At 45.3% G+C, this 20,866-nt stretch overlaps 2 protein-coding genes across 3 annotated transcripts in view; one reads left to right on the top strand and one right to left on the bottom strand.

Annotated features, from left to right (window-relative positions):
* The window catches only part of NAT10 (N-acetyltransferase 10), a 364,178-nt gene that overhangs the window by 224,256 nt on the left and 119,056 nt on the right, over window positions 1-20,866 (top strand). The window lies entirely within an intron of this gene.
* On the bottom strand, window positions 1,409-19,454 carry LOC138789465 (uncharacterized). 2 transcript variants are annotated; one of them, XM_069968128.1, is made up of 9 exons: window positions 18,895-19,454; window positions 18,550-18,585; window positions 15,977-16,115; window positions 14,026-14,162; window positions 12,947-13,085; window positions 7,535-7,644; window positions 3,762-3,794; window positions 3,091-3,169; window positions 1,409-2,403 (listed from the first exon to the last, which is right to left on the bottom strand). In XM_069968128.1, the coding sequence occupies exons 3-9, from the start codon at window positions 16,096-16,098 to the stop codon at window positions 2,157-2,159; spliced, it is 867 nt and encodes a 288-aa protein (XP_069824229.1). In that variant the 5' UTR covers window positions 16,099-16,115; window positions 18,550-18,585; window positions 18,895-19,454; the 3' UTR covers window positions 1,409-2,156. The 2 variants fall into 2 exon arrangements, with proteins under 2 accessions (XP_069824229.1, XP_069824228.1); XM_069968127.1 differs by having other exon boundaries at window positions 18,550-19,454.

Here is a 20,866-nt window from a genome sequence, read left to right as displayed (position 1 = left end):
CCTTTTTCCTCCCGGTCCCGCGAGCAGCAGCAGCTTCAGTGCGGCCTGTCTGAGCTGACAGACCGCTCAGCCAATCACTGGCTGCAGCGGTCCTGGCCAGTGATTGGCTGAGCGGTCTGTCAGTTCAGACAAGCCGCACCGAAGCTGCTGCTACACGTGGGACCAGGAGGAAGAAGGAGCGCAGGAGAAGCCCTGCAACATGTGAAGGTAAAGCATGGTGCTTGTGAGATTGTCAGTCGCCCGCCACGCATCGCTATTCCACTCAGCGATGCGCGGTGGGTGCCCGATGATTTAAGGTTTGAACCTAAATAAGCGATCAGCCAATGACACAATCATCGGCTGATCATGGTCTCTATTCCACAGAGCGATAATCTGCCGAATCGGGCCGATTATCGCTCCGTGGAATAGGCCCCTGTACTAATATAGCAAAAAGATAGTCCACGGCACTCCCAGGGTTAACGGTGAAACGGTGCAGATAGTACAACATTAAGGGGCTGAGAAGTTTATGATCATTGGAGGGGGTCTGACTGCTGGGAGCCCAGTAATCTTAAGAACAGAGTCACGAGTCTCCATCAAAATGTTAGCAAAAGTCTTACTGCTATCTAATAGGAAATATATGATATAATATATAGCCCAATAATAATACCACTTAAAGGACTTTAGGAGGGGTACTCCAACAAAAGAAAAGTTTTCTTTCGAATCAACTGGTGTCAGAAGGTCATATAGATTTGTAATATACTTCTATTTTAAAAATCTCAAGCCTTCAAGTACTTATCAGCTGCTGTATGTCCTGCAGGAAGTGGTGTAGAGTAGGTGATGTTTTCTATGGGGGTTTACTACTGCTCTGGACAGTTCCTGACATGGACAGAGGTGGCAGCAGAGAGCACCAGGTCATACTGGAAAGAATACACCACTTCCTACAGGACATATAGCAGCTGATAAGTACTGAAAGACTTTTAAATAGAAGTAAATTACAAATCTATATCACTTTCTGACACCAGTTGATTTTAAAGAAAAAATATTCACTGGAGTACCACTTTAAGGGGCAACTGTAAACCGTTAAAAAAAAAGGTCAAAAGTAAAAGCAACTAATAGAAAAAAAAAAACACAGAAATATCATAGTGTCCTGGGGATCAGCCAAGGATCTGCCTTTAGTAAACCTCAGCGATCGGGTGTTATAGCTGGGTGATCATGCAGTATTACATGCTGGTCATACCTACCTTTCTTTTGTATAGTTTTATATGTTTGTATTTATCACTTATTCCTGACTACTTTATCAGCACCATCTCATATGTTCAGTAATAAGACCAGTACAATAGGGCAACCTATAAGGCATCATTTTAGGCTTCAAATATGCAAAGAAAACGCAAAAGGTATAAAATACAAAAAATGCACATGACAATATAAATATTATAAAAATAATATTTATTAATAATATATTATATATTATGATAAACCTATAAACCAATTTCACACCAGTCAATGACTGTCCAACCGCACTAACGTAGAGGGACATTGGAATAGCACTAAATAATTTCATCCTACGATATAAAATGATGGCACCCAGTATATAGGTAAAAGTTTTAAGAGATTAAATTCAACATTTAAGTAGAAATAGTGACACCTACAGGCCATCTTGTATATAACACATACTTAAAGGGAACCTGACACCATGAAAATGTTATCTACCCTATGTGCATCATGTTATAAAGCAGGAGGAGCTGAGCAGATTGATATATAGATTTATAGGAAAGCATTCAGTGTAACTTTACTTTTACTGAATGAAATCTCCGATATGTCCATGTTTAGGAGTCCTGGGAGATTTTAACCAGTATTTTACAAGTTATACTGAATCTTTTCCCATTAAGTTATATATCAATCTGCTCAGTTTTTCCTGCTCTATAACATGATGTTAATAGAAAAGATGGTGTTTTTGTAGTGACTGGTTCCCTTTAACAAAAAATATTAAAAATAATAATATAATAATTTATAACATATTTTACAAGTTTTTCTATCTTTTATGGAAAAAGTCACTACTTTTGACCCTTTTATCACTCCCATCTGTTGTAGCTATGTACAGGTCGACCATATCTTGGTGAATCCGACATTTGCTAGCAGTAATGGCCGAGTTTCCACTGTCATCCTGTATAGCGTCCTCATTCCTCTCCCGTGGTGTCAAACCCCATGTTGCTGTAGTGGCTTTTGTAGTTGATCATATCCGGTCGGATCACTGAGGGCCGTTTTTCTGAATAACGCATATTATCATAAACTAGGTCTTTGTTCACTTGACTAATGCGCCGGTAAATGCTGGTGGTATTCCATGTGGGCACAGGGGCTGATGGGACCGTCGGGGTCTCCGCTGGCTGAGATTGCGTGTCACCCATGCAGCATATAAATTTGTTTCTGGAAAGTAAATGATACATATTATAGGCCCAGGAGGGATAACAGGAGGATTATTGTTTTTTTCTATGAGCGTACTGTGCATTTGTACCATTATATAATTTGTTTATGGCATTTTTCACCAGTTTTCCCCTCTACAGACCCCATCATTTTCAGTAGTCCATGTACATGTGAATAGAGGCTAACCTTTATTAGGTCTCCCATAGATTTCATACATACATAAGGAGATTCTGCTCCACTATATCTCTATTGTACACCCTAAGAAGCAGCATCAGCATGGAGGAAATTATAGAGCAGTAGTGAGCAATCATAGCTGTTAAGGTAGTATTACATGGGCCGATGAAGGCCCAATAATAACTGTAAACGAGCGCTGATCTGCTAGATCGGCGCTTGTTTACTAGGCCTATTACACGGCCCGATTATCATTTAACAAGGGCTGCAGTGACATTGCTACCGATTGGGAATATAATACTGGTCCATATTGCACATATTATTTGATTCGTATTTTCATACAGAAGTGTGAACAAGGTCCAGTTCTGATGATCTGCAGATGTTGTTTCATGTTACGGACGATTATCAGTACCATTCATGTGTAACAGGCCTAATAGCTAATTTTAAAACTACTCAATACAGATCTGTACCCATCATGCAATACTGAAAGGTGCGCTATGGGAATTTCCTGATACTCACCCTCTCATGAATGCAGCCGCTATCAGTAATATCACAAATATCAAGGCAATGGTACATCCTATAGCGATTTTCTTCCAGGCTGTAAATAGACAGACAGACAGAGGTGAGCTGATCTAGGAGTTACTTAGGAGAATGAATGTAAAGGGTCCGTTTACATAGTAGTTGCAGGTAGGTGCCAGCTGGCAACGGCCACATACAGCATGGCTCAGCTTCTGTGCCCACTCTATGTGACAACCGCCAATGCCATATGGTGACCATTAAGAGGTTAACAGAGAAAGGCCAACTGCTACAAAGCAGAAAAATACTGAAAAGTAAAATGGTCACAAGATTAATGTGTCACTGTCACTTTTAAAGTGAGGAGAAGAGCTCAACTAAGCTCTGTGCTCCCCATTCCTCTCCTCGTTAAAGGAGACAATCTTTATAGAAAGTCTATGGGGCTCATATACTGCAGTGAGTGGAGAGTGTGGGAGAGAAGAGCTTAGCTAAGTGCTTCTCCCTGCTCATTCTAGAAACCAGTGAAGATCTAAGCACTTACGCTTTTGACGTATCTCTGTGACAGTGAATGCCAAGGACAAGATAATATCCTGATCATAGTATCTCAAAGGACCGTGTAGTAAAATAACCTTTCGTATAGAGAATCTAGAACAAAAAGTGGCACAGTGGGAACTTACTTTGGTTATCTTTAGATATGAGGACATCAGATACTAAAAAAGAACAAAATAAAGTATACGGGTTACATTTCCATATCCAGCAATACAGTCTTTTTTTTTTTTTTTTTTTTTTGGAATATATACACAGTGTTACCTTGGTTTAAGAGTAACTTGGATTGAGAGCGTTTTGCAAGAAGAGCTTTTAGTTTTTCAAAATTGTGACTTGGTTTAGAAGCATTGCTTTGGTTTAAGAGCTCCCTGTACTGGGTGGGTTGGAGGGGGAGTGGGGGAGGGGTATGGTCTGAATAGCGGGGTCTACAGCACTGTACTTTGACCTTCCAAATCATAGACTGTGGAGATAATCTCTTCATAACTCTAACCCTCCTCTCCCTGGACAGAGAATGTTGCTATACTGTGCTCAACCTATACCCTGCTCATTCCTTCCTGCAGTCTCTGTCAGTCCTTGCGTTTCCCATCCTCTCTATTCCTGCTATAATGTGCCTGCACTTACACTCAGCTATACACACTGCTGCTATAATGTGCCTGCACTTACACTCAGCTATACACACTGCTGCTATAATGTGCCTGCACTTACACTCAGCTATACACACTGCTGCTATAAGGTGCCTGCACTTACATTCAGCCATTTACACTGCTGTATAGAGAAGTTTCTGTCACTGTCCTCCTGCACAGCTCTGTGATTCTCACTTCCTGATTGGCCCATGGTTAACACCCCCCTTCCCCATTGCTGTCATGTGACCACACAGACCTTTGACAGCAGCCCTGCTTCTCTATTCTAGCCTGTTGTACTATACTACTTCATTATGGGGATCTCCACATCCATTATGTATCTACAAACTGCTGCTGTGTTATCACGCATATGCAGTTACTACACATTATACTCCACATGCTGATTGCTATACTGTACAGTAACTTATAAGGGGTTATCCAGCAAAAAAAATTCTATCAAATCAACTGGTGTCAGAAAGTTATATAGATTTGTAATTTACTTCTATTAAAAAATCTCAAGTCTCCTCGTACTTATTAGCTACCGTATGTCATGCAGGAAATGTTGTTTTATTTTCAGTCTGACACAGTGCTCTCTGCTGCCACCTCTGTCCGAGACAGGAACTGCCCAGAGCAGGAGAGGTTTTCTATGGGGATTCATAGATAACCGAGACAGAGTTCCTTTTTTGGCCAGAGATGTCAGCAGAGAGCACTGTGTCAGACTGAAAATAACACAATTCCAATAAACCCACAGGCCAAAGCCCGGGGTACAAAAACCCCTTCTATTAAAGATACCCCCCTTATCAGTAAAATGTAACGTTTATTGTATATAAGTAAAATGGTAATGAACAAATTAAAATCACATATCACCCAGCTCTATTATCCGTGTAAATAACTACTATGAAGATACAACTATCTCTCTATCTAGGACCCAGTGTACACTGGAGATATACAACTAACTTAACTATCTAAAGCACAGCATATGCTGCAGACCTATGCTGGCTAATTCACAGAGAGCTGGTTATATACTAATAAAATCAATACAGTGCTATCTCTCTACATGTTTCGTTGCTACCGCAACGTCATCAGGAGAAAAATGAGCAACGACTGAATAATAAAACATTTCCTGCATAACATACAGTCAGTAGCGGTCTTTGACACCAAGCACCCCAAGCAATCGCTTGGGGCCCCCAACATCCAGGGGGGCCCCCATGCCCACTCTTCTCTTGTGCTCAAGACCGCTAGACAGGGCCGCTGCCCCGCTTGCTGCTGTGATCTGAACTGTAACTATGAGCACTCACAGTTACATGCAGCAGCAGCACTGACAGGGCGGGAGCCATTGGCTCCCTTCCTGTCAGTCACTCTTGTGGCCGCAGGAAGTGTTTTCCCTGCAGTCACAAGTGGCCTCTCTGTCCTTGTGGTGTCGGTGCTCCAGTGACATCACTGGAGCATCGGCGCCAGGACAAGGGGAGCGCGGCCTCTTGTGACCGCAGGGAAAACCCTTGCAGCCACAAGAGTTAAGAGAAGAGGAGACGCCCGGACCCAGGTGAGTATAAGTGTTTGTTTTATTGTGTTATATACTATATGGGAGGGGGAGCACACAGGGGCCTGTGTAACTGGGGGAGTGCACAGTGGGGCTATATAACGGGGAAGACACAGGGGGGCTATATATAACTGGGAGAGCACACAGGGGGCTATAGACTACTGGGGCTTCACAGAGGGGTCTATATACTTCTTGGGTCAGCACACAGGGGGTCTATATACTACTTGGGGCAGCAGAATGGGGTCTATATACAACTGGGGGAGCACACAGGAGGTCTATATCCAAGTGGGGGAGCACATAGGGGGGCTATATACTACTGGGGTAGCACACAGGGGGTCTATATACTACTGGAGTAGCACACAGGGGGTCTATATACTACTGGTGGGGCACACAGGGGGTCTATATACCACTGGGGGAACACACAGGGGTCTATATACTACTGGTGGGGCACACAGGGGGTTTATATACTACTGGGGGAACACACAGGAGTCTATATACTACTGGTGGGGCACACAGGGGGTCTATATACCACTGGGGGAACACACAGGGGTCTATATACTACTGGTGGGGCACACAGGGGGTTTATATACTACTGGGGGAACACACAGGAGTCTATATACTGCTGAGGCGGCACACAGGGGGTCTATATATAACTGGGGGGGCACACAAGCGTCTATATACTACTGGGTCAGCACACGGGGTCTATATACTACTGGAGGAGCACACAGAGGTCTATATACTACTGGTGGGGCACACAGGGGGTCTATATACTACTGGGGGCAGCACACAGGGGTCTATATATAACGGGGAGCACACAGGGGGTCTATATATAACTGGGGAGCACACAGGGGGTCTATATATAACTGGGGAAGCACACAGGGGGTCTATATATAACTGGGGGCAGCACACAAGGGGTCTATATACTGCTGGAGTAGCACACAGTGGTCTATATACTACTGGGGGAGCACACAGGGATCTATAAAATACTGGTGGAGCACACAGGGATCTATAAAATACTGGTGGAGCACACAGGGGGTCTATATACTACTGGGGGAACCACACAGGGGGTTTATATCCAAGTGGAGGAGCACACAGGAGGTCTATATCCAAGTGGGGGAGCACACAGGGGGCTATATACCACTGATGGAGCACACAGGGGAGCTATATACAAGTGGGGGAGCACACAGGGGGTCTATATACTAGTGGGAGAGCACACAGGGGGTATATGTAACTGGGGCAGCACACAGGGTATATACGATTGGGGGCAGCACACAGGGGGTTTATATACAACTGGGACAGCACACAGGGGGTCTATATACTTTTGGGGGAGCACACAGGGGGAGCTATATATAACTAGGGGAACACACAGGCGTCTATACACTACTGGGGAAGCACACAAGGGGTATATACTACTGAGGGGAAGCACACAAGGGGTATATAATACTGGCAGCTGCGCACAAGGGGTATATACTACTGGGGGTAGTACACAGCGGTCTATTTTTGTGGAGTGCCTGTCGAGGGGGGGGGGGCCCAGACATAACTTCGCTTGGGGTCCCAGAAATGCAAAGACCGTCCCTGCATACAGTAGCTAATAATTACGGGAAGACTTGAGATTTTTTAATAGAACTAAATTACAAATCTATATAACTTTCTGACACCAGTTGATTTGAAAGATAAAGATTTTCGCTGGACAACCCCTTTAAGGTGTGTACATCATGGACAGTTTATAGAGCGCTTTACTTACAGGCCGGGTTATAACAGAAGGCAGAAGCGTGACTTAACACATCATCACACAAATCTCCTGCAAAACTCCCATTGTTCTTCTGTCCAACTCCCCAGTTGTACCATGCAAGCCTGAGGGAGGCAAAAACAGAGAGGATAATGAATTTCTATTGCTACTTCATCACCGGTAGTATATGGCACTAAACAACAAGATGCACATACAATGACGACATGTCATTTGTTATCTTAAAGGGAATTTCCATTTCCTGTAGTAGTAGATAAGAAATTACAGCAGCACCAAAAATGTGATAGTTATGTCCTTTTATTTACAGAGATATGGGCATTTTTGTCATGGCGGCCATCTTTGCATAAGAAGTGACAATGTGAAGTGCAACCACGAAGTTGCCCATGGGGAAACCATAACCCCTTGGTTCCATTGCTGTGGCCTTTTACAGCACTTCTGCTCCTATGAGTGATGCACTGCATTCAGGAGAGTCATAAGACCCTTTTACTCTCCTTGTATACAACAAAAGGGGACAGCGGCTAGACTAACCAACACTAATGCACACCCAAAAAATATACAAAGAATATATAATGCAAAAAGATAAATTTTATTTTATAACCAACCAACAAAAACATACATGTTAAAACCACTTAAAACAGGCCTTATAGGCCAAGATGTAACTACACAAGTGCCCCCCAAGGATATTAGGGGCAACAAGTAATGTGCCAGGTGGGGTACTACCCACACAATAAATACCCTGCCTATTGCAATGTACAATATCAAGTCACAAAAATCAATACAAAAATGGAATAAATAAAAAAAGAGCAGAATAAAGTATTTACATCAAAATAACCAAGATCAAAGTATACCACAATAACCTAATCCATGATGTAAACACAGGACCTGTAGCAATGGCAGGATCCCCTGGCACACAGCACCTACCCCCCACGCGTTTCGTTATGCCATCATAACTTCATCAGGAGTTGTAATATCTAGCTGTTAATGTTGGTATATATACACTCATAAACAATCATGTTGATCAATACCTGCTGTGGATCCCGTCTGACCATGGAACGCACGCCGCAGTGGAACGCACGGAACCGGAAGTGACCTAATGCCAGGTCCGGTCACGTTAACGCAAAGGGTTGCATACAAAAATTAATATGAAAAAAACCACAAACTAACATACAAGTTACAGTAAACGTACGGCATGTAACAAATATCCAGTAAATTCAAAGGGTAAAAACAAAGTCCCAATGAGCAAATGGATCGGCACGGCAGCGGCCACATGATCAATACGTTATGCCACCTCAGCCACAGTGTAAGCCGGTCGTCACGTGACCCAAACATCAACAGTAACGTGACACCTGTCCATAAATATTAAGGTTAACCCCATAAGGACTATCAAACCCATACGGATAATGATCACATAATAGGTCCCATTGTATCAACGAGGCCCATACGCTAATGATAATAAATATGTAATAATGTCCACAGCGCATGCGCATATATACATGTGTCCATATCCGAAATTATAAACATGATTACATAACGCCGCATATCTATAACCAAAGAAAATTAATATGATTGAATGAATAGATACAAATGAAAAATTATTAAATGGATAATACTACAAACACCGCCATTGAAAGGTGAAAATAGAAAAAAATAATAATAGAAAAAATATACGTAAAATACAGCTACCAATGTATATAAACATAAACCCATGTGCAATATCCATATGTGCATACATACACACACATACATACACACACCCTTACATACACATATACTAGTGATGATATATTATATAATAACTTGATAATCTAGAACTACATTCCCTAAATTACCCATATTTTTTATTTGATTATAAAAAGTGTGTCCACACATATAACTCGTAACCCTTGAAAATCTGTATCATGATAACCCCATGCGATTCTTGATAAAACATGTATACACTCTAAAACATGTATACCCTTTTACTCTCCTTGTCTATATAAGGTCTCACAGCTGACAATGCATGACAAGATCCACAATAACCAAGATTGAACTGTTCGGTCTCAATTGTATGCGTCATGTCCGGAGGAAACCAGGCCCTGACAATCACCTGTCCATTACCATCCCTACATTGAGAAGATGACCGGGTACTGTCTGTCACCTGCCCCATACCATCCCTACAGTGAGGAGGAGACCGGGACCTGCCATCACCTGCCTCATACCATTCCTACAGTGAGGAGAAGACTGGGACTTGCCCATCACCTGCCCCATACCATCCCTACAGTGAGGAGGAGACCAGGCACTGCCCATCACCTGCCCCATACCATCCCTACAGTGAGGAGAAGACCAGGCACTTCCCATCACCTGCCCCATACCATCCCTACAGTGAGGAGAAGACCAGGCACTTCCCATCACCTGCCCCATACCATCCCTACAGTGAGGAGACCGGGCACTGCCCATCACCTGCCCCATACCATCCCTACAGTAAGGAGAAGACCAGGCACTGCCATCACCTGCCCCATACCATCCCTACAGTGAGGAGAAGACCAGGACTCACCCATCACCTGCCCCATACCATCCCTACAGTGAGGAGAAGACCAGGACCCGCCCATCACCTGCCCCATACCATCCCTACAGTGAGGAGGAGACCGGGCCTGCCCATCACCTGCCCCATACCATCCCTACAGTGAGGAGAAGACCAGGCACTGCCCATCACCTGCCCCATACCATCCCTACAGTGAGGAGAAGACCAGGCACTGCCATCACGTGCCCCATACCATCCCTACAGTGAGGAGGAGACCAGAACCCGCCCATCACCCGCCCCATACCATCCCTACAGTGAGGAGAAGACCAGGCACTGCCCATCACCTGCCCCACACCATCCCTACAGTGAGGAGAAGACCAGGCACTGCCCATCACCTGCCCCAAACCATCCCTACAGTGAGGAGGAGACCAGGACCCGCCCATCACCTGCCCCATACCATCCCTACAGTGAGGAGGAGACCAGGCACTGCCCATCACCTGCCCCATACCATCCCTACAGTGAGGAGAAGACCAGGCACTGCCCATCACCTGCCCCATACCATCCCTACAGTGAGGAGAAGACCAGGCACTGCCATCACGTGCCCCATACCATCCCTACAGTGAGGAGAAGACCAGGCACTGCCATCACGTGCCCCATACCATCCCTACAGTGAGGAGGAGACCAGAACCCGCCCATCACCTGCCCCATACCATCCCTACAGTGAGGAGAAGACCAGGCACTTCCCATCACCTGCCCCATACCATCCCTACAGTAAGGAGAAGACCAGGCACTTCCTATCACCCGCCCCATACCATCCCTACAGTAAGGAGAAGACCAGGCACTTCCTATCACCCGCCCCACACCATCCCTACAGTGAGGAGAAGACCGGGACCTGCCATCACCTGCCTCATACCATTCCTACAGTGAGGAGGAGACCGGGACCTGCCCATCACCTGCCCCATACCATCCCTGCAGTGAGGAGGAGACCAGGCACTGCCATCACCTGCCCCATACCATCCCTACAGTGAGGAGGAGACCAGGCACTGCCATCACCTGCCCAATATCATCCCTACAGTGAGGAGGAGACCAGGCACTTCCCATCACCTTTCCCATACCATCCCTACAGTGAGGAGGAGACCGGGCCTGCCCATCACCTGCCCCATACAATCCCTACTGTGAGGAGACCGGGCACTGTCCATCACCTGCCCCATACCATCCCTACAGTGAGGAGAAGACCAGACACTGCCATCACCTGCCCCCGTACCATCCCTACAGTGAGGAGGAGACCCGGCACTGCCATCACCTGCCCAATATCATCCCTACAGTGAGGAGGAGACCAAGCACTGCCCCTTTCCTGCCCCATACCATCCCAACAGTGAGGAGGAGACCAAGCACCACCCATTAGTCCCAATGGAACATCTCTGTAGACACCTGACAATGACTCCACCGCTGGTCCCCATCCAACCTGACAGGGCAGGAGAGGTTCTGCAGAGAAGAATAACAGAAAATCACCAAATCCAGGTGAAAACCTTGTAGCCTTATAGTTAGTGTTGGCGGACTTGCCGAACTGTTTGGGTTCGGCAACATTCTCTGAACCCGAACACTTGACATTTGACTCCTGGTGGCTGGAGAAGTTGGATGCCACCATAGGGCTGCCAGAAAAACACTGATACAGCCAATGGACTCCCTAAGCATTCTGGTTCAGAGAACAGTGCCGTAAAGGAACAGTTCGGCAAGTCCACTCAACATTACTCATAGCCTAGAAGACTGGAGCCCTGAATCACTGGTAAAAGGGCTTCACCTCCGCACTGAGAAAGGGGTCTGGAGATTTTAGTTTTTCCTTTTCACTAAATTAGTGTCACTTATGGGGTATTGAGACTATCGAAATGCATTGTATATGCTCAGGAATGAATACCTACTCCCATATAACCACGTGCATGTGAACATTGGATCCTCCTATCCCCAAATGGTGGTTACTTAAGAGAGTTGTGCATCTTCTCCCAACTTACACACTTTTGCGCTCACTACCACCAGTGTCCCAATTCCCTACTTCCAAGACCTACCTCGAGACACTATGTGCCGGTTCTGGCCAGCTGCCTCATATGCCGGGTCACTGGCTTGACGACTGACCTCTCCCCCGCTCTTTCTTCTGCATCACACAGAGATTTCAATGAAAAAGTATAGGCGCTCTTTGTTGCGCTTTCTGGTCATGGCCTTCAGATCTTGCATACCCCTCTACTGGAAACGGGCGATTCCCCCGCCCGTTTCCCTTTGGGTTTCCAAAGTTAATGAAATCATAAGAATGGAAGATTTGACTTTTGAGCTACATAACTAAAATGCCTGGTTCACGAGCACGTGGTTGGCATGGACTGAGTTTCAAGATAAGGACGATTATAGATCTCTGCTGCGTGAGGACCCATCCTCTCAGAGGTAGGTCCTGGTTCTGTTATCCGAAGGCCCCACGTTTACATCCTCTTCTTCGGCTGGTCCTCTGGAATATCCCCCTCCTTGTCTCACCTCCCCACCTGGTCCTCCCCCCCCCCCCCTTTTTTTTTTTACCCCCCTTCCTTCTTCTTTCTTCCCTCTCCACTCAGCCCCTTCCCTTCCCCTCCTCTTCCCCTTTCTTTTTTGGTGTTCTGGTAAAGACTGGGGGGAATTGATGGTGGGACGGTGCCCCAGGCCACTTGTCTACATGTATGCTTGACCTCCACATAGGTCTCTATTTTTACTTATATCATTTTATTGTCTTATATTCTCTCAGACCTGCTTATTGCATTCTGTTAGTAATATTGATGCTTCATTTTTTTTTCCATGCTTGTCCCGTCTGTTGATTGTCCCTTGTCCGAAAATTAGTTAATAAACACAGAATTTATTTAAAAAAAAAAAAAAAAGAGAATTGTGCAACTTACCCAGTGTCAGTGATGTTTGTCATATTCTTTTCCATTTGCTCCTTTGTGGCTATAGTAAGTCCATTGTCTGTGCAGGTATTGCTGGCGTTTTCATACGATGAAACAAGACTGTATGGTATTGTTACCTCACTGATAGCCCCTGAATGTATAGAACAATAGCATTTTAATCAAGATTTAATATATGAACACTGCTTTTCTATGATCATGTAGTTTCCTATTGGTCCCTGATACATGTAAAGCTGGTTAAGTCTTAGCTCCTGTACAGACATGGTACATTAGCTCAATCCCTAAAAATCTGAGCTCGGCATTGGAACAGCTAAGGCCTTATTCACATGTCCTGTGAAATTTTACAGCCCAGTAAATCCTATGTGTGCATTCATACCATCATCTGTGCCGTGATCCTTGCCGTGAACAAAAAAAAAAAGGACAGGTCATAGTGCGGATAGCGGCACAGATGCCTCCCCGCGCTCCTGTCCCTGCTCCCATCTCCCCCACTCCTGTTACCGCTCCTATCTCTCCCCGCGCTCCTGTCCCTGCTCCCATCTCCCCCACTCCTGTTACCGCTCCTATCTCTCCCCGCGCTCCTGTCCCTGCTCCCATCTCCCCCACTCCTGTTACCGCTCCTATCTCTCCCCGCGCTCCTGTCCCTGCTCCCATATCCCCCACTCCTGTTACCGCTCCTATCTCTCCCTGCGCTCCTGTCCCTGCTCCCATCTCCCCCACTCCTGTTACCGCTCCTATCTCTCCCTGCGCTCCTGTCCCTGCTCCCATCTCCCCCGCTCCTGTCACCCGCTTCCATCTACTCCACTTGTTACCGCTACTATCTCTCCCCCCCGCTCCTGTCACTGCTCCCGTCTCTCCCCCGCCCGTCACTGCTCCAGTCTCCTTCGCTCATGTCTCTCCCCCCCCCGCTCCTATCACCGCTCCCGTCTCTCCCCCGCCCGTCACTGCTCCAGTCTCCTTCGCTCATGTCTCTCCCCTGCTCCTGTCACCGTTGCTGTCTCTCCCCTGCTCCTGTCACAGCTCCCGTATGTAATAGGTCAACAGGCCTCTTGGATAAGGTGGATGCAGGAACTCACCTGAAGTCTTATTAGCACAGAATGCTGCTCTGATATTGGGACAGTCTCTTATCAAAATACCAACATTATAGTCAGAACAGGCTTCAAATGGGGTCAGACGTAGCATGACAATCCTCTTCTCCTCTGTCCAGCCCCATCTGAGTAAAGAATAGATAGGTATCATTATAAGCACCCCTGCAACAAGACCTTCACCTCTATTCCCATTATTGTCACTGATAGGGATTCGGCCACACATTCAGGTGTTCCCTGTGGGGAGGGGTAAGCCACAGCCAGTCTGCTGTGATGGCCGATTATATCTCTGAGAACAGTTATGTCAAGCAATAAAAATCCCACATGCCAGATCCTTCTCCCCCCACCTCATTTCTTGAAGAAGTGTTGGAAGGCCGCCATACACTTTAGACAATCATCTGGTCCACCCTAAGACGGCAGTTTCAGCTAACATATATCTAAAGTGTATAGGGAAAGTATGGTCCTTAAGAGTTTATTTAGGATTCCAAATTCCAGTCCAGCATGGTGTCTTTTGGTAATTTTCTGTGCAGCGGATTATGTACAATCTCACGTCTCCTACTGTAATGAAGTGTCAAAGAGGAGTTGTTTGTGACACACTCTGGCACGCCTCACCACTGCTTCCTCCTCCCTCTTCTTTATGAATTATCAATGCTGCCCGGCCTCCTGCTCGCTCAATTATCAGCCAGTGTCTCTGATTGCAGATCAGTCCTCTGTAGGCAGGCTGTCTGAAAGAAACACTCAGATGTAGTTGAATCTCTGATCTCAAATGTGTAGGGGCTGTGGTCTACAGGTAACTTGCCTGTCTAGAAACCACCAGCAGTTCATTCTCTGGTTCAAATCCCCTGATGGAAATGAAATAAGGTTCTTTTTTTTCATTCTCATTATTGTATCATTTTTAAGGCTATGTTCACACACTGTTGAAATTGAGTGGATGGCCATCATTGAATGGCAAATAATTGTTGTTATTTTAAACAATGGCTGTTATTTGACATTAAATGATGGCCATTCACTCAATTTCAACAGTGTGTGAACATAGCCTTTCGGTGTTTTCAATCCACTCCTGGTTTTGGTTTCAAAATACTGAGCAAAAATACTTTGTGTGAACATCGCCTTAAACATGATACAATAATGAGAAGGGGGAAAAAAACTCAATTTTATTTCCATCAGAGGATTTGAACCAGTGAATGAACTGCTGGTGGTCTCTACACAGGAGAGTTACCCCTATACCACAGAACCAACACATTTGGTCTCAGACATTAAAGTATATCTGAGTGTTTATTTCAGACATAACCTGCCTACAGAGGACTGATCTGCAATCAGAGACACTGGCTGACAGCTGAGCGAGCAGGAGGCCGGGCTGCATTGATTATTCATGAAGGAGAAGAGGAGGAAGGAGTGGCCAGAGTGCGGCACAAACAACTCTTCAGTACAGTAGAAGACATGAGATTGTGCATAATAATAATTGTGCACCAGGCCTGAGCTCTGGAAAAGACTGGCGCCAATTGCCGGGACCAAGTGGCGTTTAGAAAAAAAAAAAAAAAGAAGACAACGCTTCCAGCCAATCGATTAAGGTAAAAAAACAAAAAAAAAAACAATGGTGTAACCGAGGGTACATTTGCTTTAAAGTAGTACTCCAGAGAATACGAACGGTTTTACCATAAACTGGTATCAGAAAGTTATGCAGTTCCGAAAGGATTTACTACTGCTATGGACAGTTCCTAACATGGACAGAGGTGGCAGTAGAGAGCACTGTGTCAGACTGGAGAGAATACACAACTTCCTGCAGGACATACAGCAGCTGATAAGTAATGGAAATTTATTTTAATAGAAGCCATTAATAAATCTGTATTAGTTTCTGACACGAGTTGATTTTAAATTATTGTTCTCTGGAGTACCCCTTTAAACATTCTGCGGGCTCCCTCTTGTTGTCTATCACACTTACTTGCAGAACTCATATCCTTTTCTAAAAGCAATGGTAATTTCGGCCAGCGTGGCCAGTCTGCTGTTCTGCACGGCGCACGCGGTCCTGGCTCCATCGTAATCCACAGAGATGTTGTTTGGCATAAACACCCCTGAAATAACTGGCAAAAAAGAACGGAAAATCCTAATGAAACAGTCTGACATATAACTGGTTAAGTAGACATTAATTAACCCCATGATTACAATACCACAGTAATTAATAGGCTCCTTGTGCGTGCTTGCACATATAGCTGGCGGCAGGATTGAGCTGTCACACTGACAGCCTGCCACTGGAAAATATGCAGCCCGTTACTGAAACTTCCTTAGCGTAGAGCTCATTGCTGAACGCAGACGCTCTGCTTATGTATTTGTACAGTTCCTGGAGGAAAGCGAAAAAATTTTTCTTTCAAATCAACTGGTGTCAGAAGTAAATTACAAATCTATATAACATTCTATTTAAAAATCTCAAGTTTTCCTATACTTATCAGCTGCTGTATGTCCTGCAAAAAGTGTTGTTTTATTTACATTCAGACACAGCGCTTTCTGCTGACATCTCTGGCTGAGACAGGAACTGTCCTGAGCAGGAGAGGTTTTCTATGGGGATTTGCTACTGCTCTGGACAGTTCCTGACATGCACAGAGGTGGCAGCAGAGAGCACTATTTATCAATGTAAATAAAACAACACTTTCTAAAGGGCATACAGCAGCTGATAAGTATGGGAAGACTTTTTTTTTTTTTAAGTAGAAGTAAATTACAAATCTATATAACTTTTTGACACTACTTGATTTTAAAGATTTTTTTTTTTACTGGACAGCCCCTTTAAAGGGGTTCTCCAGCGCTACAAAAACATGGCCACTTTCTTCCAGAGACAGCACCACTCTTGTCTCCGGCTTGGGCGGGGTTTTGATGCTCAGTTCCATTGAAGTGAATGGAGCTTAATTGCAAACCGCACCTGGAGACAGAGTCGTGTTGTCGCTGAAAGAAAGTGGCCATGTTTTTGTAGCACTGGATAACCCCTTTAAGCATTCAATTCCCTGGCAGCGCCCCCACAGGAGGAATAAGGCATTACACAGTTCCCATTGAAAAAAAAAATTCAAAGGGAATCGGTCACCCGGCATTGCAGCACCCCCCGGTGGAGCCCCGGATACTTACCCTTTGCTGTCAGTCCCGCTCCTGGACCCAGTTGGAGATATCGGCACCGGAAGGTGAGCGTGCGCTGTATGCAAATTACATGAGATTCTCTATGGGTGTCGGACTCATCTCTGGAATGCGCGTGCACGGCTTCCGGTGGCGAGATGTCCGTCCCGGGACCAGGTCCAGGAGTGGGACTTGCAGCAAAGGGTAAGTATCTGGGGCTCTAGCGGGGGGTAGGGCTGGCTCTGTGCCGCAATGCCAGGTGACAAATTCCATTAATGGGATATTTATTTGTAAGCCAAAGGATTTTGGGGGTCTGTGTGATTGCAGAAATGTGGTGGTTCCCTTTAATCTAAAAAATAGTCTTATATGATTAGTGGGGATCTGCTGTTTGGGTAGGTGACGAACCTATGCAGCTCGCTGTTTGGATAGGTGACTAACCTATGCAGCTCAACCCATGCCCTGAGGCAGAGATTGAAGCACTTAGCAGCACTCTTTCCCCAGCCATATCTACTGATCAGTGGGGGTCTGGACACACAGACCTCAACTGAACAAAACTTTTGACATGTCTCTACAATATGTTATAAGTTTTTTTGTTTTTTTTTAAATGACAGGTACACATTAATGGTGCTTTCACACCTACAGGATCTGCAGCTGATTTTCTGCAGCAGATTTCATTTAAATAACTGAACACAGCATCAAATCTGCTGCAGATCCTGTAGGTGTGAACTCACCATAAGGGTACATACACACACAGCGTATACGCAGCAGATTTGATGCTGTGTTGTTATTTAGATCTAATCTGCTGCGTATTTGCTGCGTATCGCAGCAGTAAATATGCAGCGTATATGCCGTGTGTGTGTTTGTACCCTTAAGGGGTTATCCAGAATTACAAAACCATAGTTGCTTTCTTCTAATCGTCAATTTGTATATGAAATTACATCTTGGCTCCATTAAAATAAATGGAGTCGTAATGCTATACACAACCTGATGACAAGGGGGGGTGCTGTTTTTGGAAAAAAGCAGTTACTTGGTTTTCAAAAATCTAGCAATTTTTTTTATAATTTTTTTTTTTTTCATGATCAGGATATCCCAGGATAGAAACAGATGATAGCGTGAGGCGCCCCATTTAGTTTTTGCTTTAGAGCCCCCATTGCTTTAGGTACACCCTGGGATCAGGGATGGGGAACCGTCAGCCCTCCAGCTGTTGCAAAACTACAATTCCCATCATGCCTGGACAGCCAAAGAAAAGATTTGGCTGTCCAGGCATGATTGGAATTGTAGTTTTGCAAAAGCTGGAAGGCTGACGGTTCCCTATCCCTGACCTAGGGTGTACCTAAAGCAATGAAGGCGGCCTGTAGTCTTTACCTTGGGCTATACAGTAACTTGACAAAAATAGACAAATCTGTAAGTTAATCTTACCTTGTATGGTATGTGCAGAACATGAAAGTCCAATGACTGAGATGAAAACAGAGAGGAGTAAGGTTTGGTGTACCATGCTGACAGTTTCCCTTCACTTTCCCAGAGATCTGCTATCTGAACGGACTGAGCCGAGTTCCTTCTGACACTATAGGGAGGATCAGGAGCCGAACATTGTGTGACACAGACCGGCCCCCACCCTGGGGCTGAATACGGGCTTTGACGTGAGAGCGCACCTACAGCTGTGTCATAGGCTTCATTCTATCCCTCTAAGTCATCAGAAACCAAGACTCCTGCCAGCTAAGCTAACATTACTACATTATTCTATATGTCCAGGATTAACTTTACCGTAGGCCCCGGGCCTTTCACCAGGCCTTGGCCTCCCCAACCCACTGTAACTATGGCAACACTAGCGTGGTGTTCATAGTACAGGATAAATAATGTCATGATGCCCTGATTTGTGCAAGATCGAAGTAAAAAAGCAGCGATTATTTGCAAAATCATGGCAGGATTGTAGCCAGGAGACAATATACTACTGAAAGTATAATGGTGCGTTTACACAGGCAGATTTATCTGACAGATTTTGGAAGCCAAAACCAGGAATGGATTTGAAAAGAGGAGAAATCTGTCTTTCCTTTATGACCCTTCCCTGTTTATGGTCTGTGCCTGGCTTTGGCTTCAAAAATCTGTCAGATAAATCTGCCTGTGTAAACGCACCATAAGTCTGTTTGGGTGGCTATGGGCCCCAGGCTACCGGCCGAAACTGACCTATTATAATCCGCTACTGCCTGAGTCTATTCTCTAAAAAAAAGCCAGAAAGGGGACCCTCTGTTAACAAGGAAATATAGAAAAGATCCCCATCAATTGGCCATAGTGGAGCTCAGTTACAAGAGCGTCTCTAAGGGTGCATGCACACTACGGAATACGCACGGAAAGGCTGCTGCGGATTACGTTGCTGGCTCCTGCTTGCGGCAGCACGCATCTCCGCCGTGCCATAAACCCCATTTTATGGCCAGGCCGATTTCGCCGTCCACCAAAAGAATTGACATGTCAATTCTTTCGACAGACGGCGGAATCAGTCTGTGCCTAGAACGGAGTCTATGGCACAGGCGGAGATGCGCGTACCCACAAGCAGGGGCCAGCAACGAAATCCGCAGCGGCCTTTCCGTGCGTATTCCGTAGTGTGCATGCACCCTTAGTCTGAAGGACCCATTCTGTCCTTCATCACCTGTTAGTTTGAGTGGACATAGTGTAATGCTTTAATTCACCAGTGGTGGAGCTGCAGGAAAATCAACAGCCTTAATGCACACTGATGTATTAACCTAATTTTGCTCCTTAAAATGGCACGTATCTTTGTCTATCGTGCTGTCCACCAACTTTGTGCCCTACCCACCAAACTAAAAGGCCTTTTATGGGTCACAAATAGGTGATTTCACTACGATAGCACAGTGATACTACACTACACTTCTTAGGTACAACAGACACTTGATTTATCAACCACATGTTATGTGAAGATGGTGGAGACCTGTGTAGTGAACAATGCATTCCTTCTGACACAAACATGGTGGTTAGAAACCTGAGCCAAGATCACATTCTGTAACATGTCCCACCAACACCCAGGTTTACGTACGTTACGGGGAAAGCCTTAGAGGATTGTCTTCATACGCCGGGGAGAAATGAGACATCTGGAATCTGGGGGAACAGGTTCTGTACTTTCCACATTCAGCCTCCAGCTACATTGATAAGAATATCACTGCAGCTGTTGTGAAACTACAACTCCCAGCAATTAACTCCCAAGTAATACTCACCTACCCTGATCCTCTGCAGCTCCCAGTCTCTGTTTGTCACAGCTTTTCCCAATTTCAGTGAAGTGTTGTCTCTGCAGGAATTGCCCCATTAAGCCAGTTACTAACAGAGGAGGGTCACTGCTGTGGACAGTGGATGACTAAGCATGGCCGTTTCTGGGGGCAAGATGTGGCACAGAAACCAAAGAAAAATGATGACTGGGAGGTACAGGGAATCAGGGTAGGCGAGTATCACTTTTATAATTAAAAATAAAAATTTAAACCCTTGACAACCCCTTGTGAAAGTTATGGACTTTCTTCCCCTTTGCAGGTATAACAGCTTCCACTACCCTGTAGAGACTTTCAATAGGATTCTGGAGGTGTCTGTTGGATCTTTGCCCATTCATCCATTAGAGAATGTGTGAGATCAGACACTGATGTAGGGGAGAGGTCGGGCTCACATCCTCCATGTTGTGTTGAATGGGGTTGAGGTCAGGGCTCTTTGCGGTCACCAGACTCCACCCTCCATGTCTTTA

This window comes from Dendropsophus ebraccatus, chromosome 4, assembly GCF_027789765.1.
Source record: "Dendropsophus ebraccatus isolate aDenEbr1 chromosome 4, aDenEbr1.pat, whole genome shotgun sequence".
NCBI lineage: Eukaryota > Metazoa > Chordata > Amphibia > Anura > Hylidae > Dendropsophus > Dendropsophus ebraccatus.
This window is presented reverse-complemented; position numbering and strand designations above follow the sequence as displayed.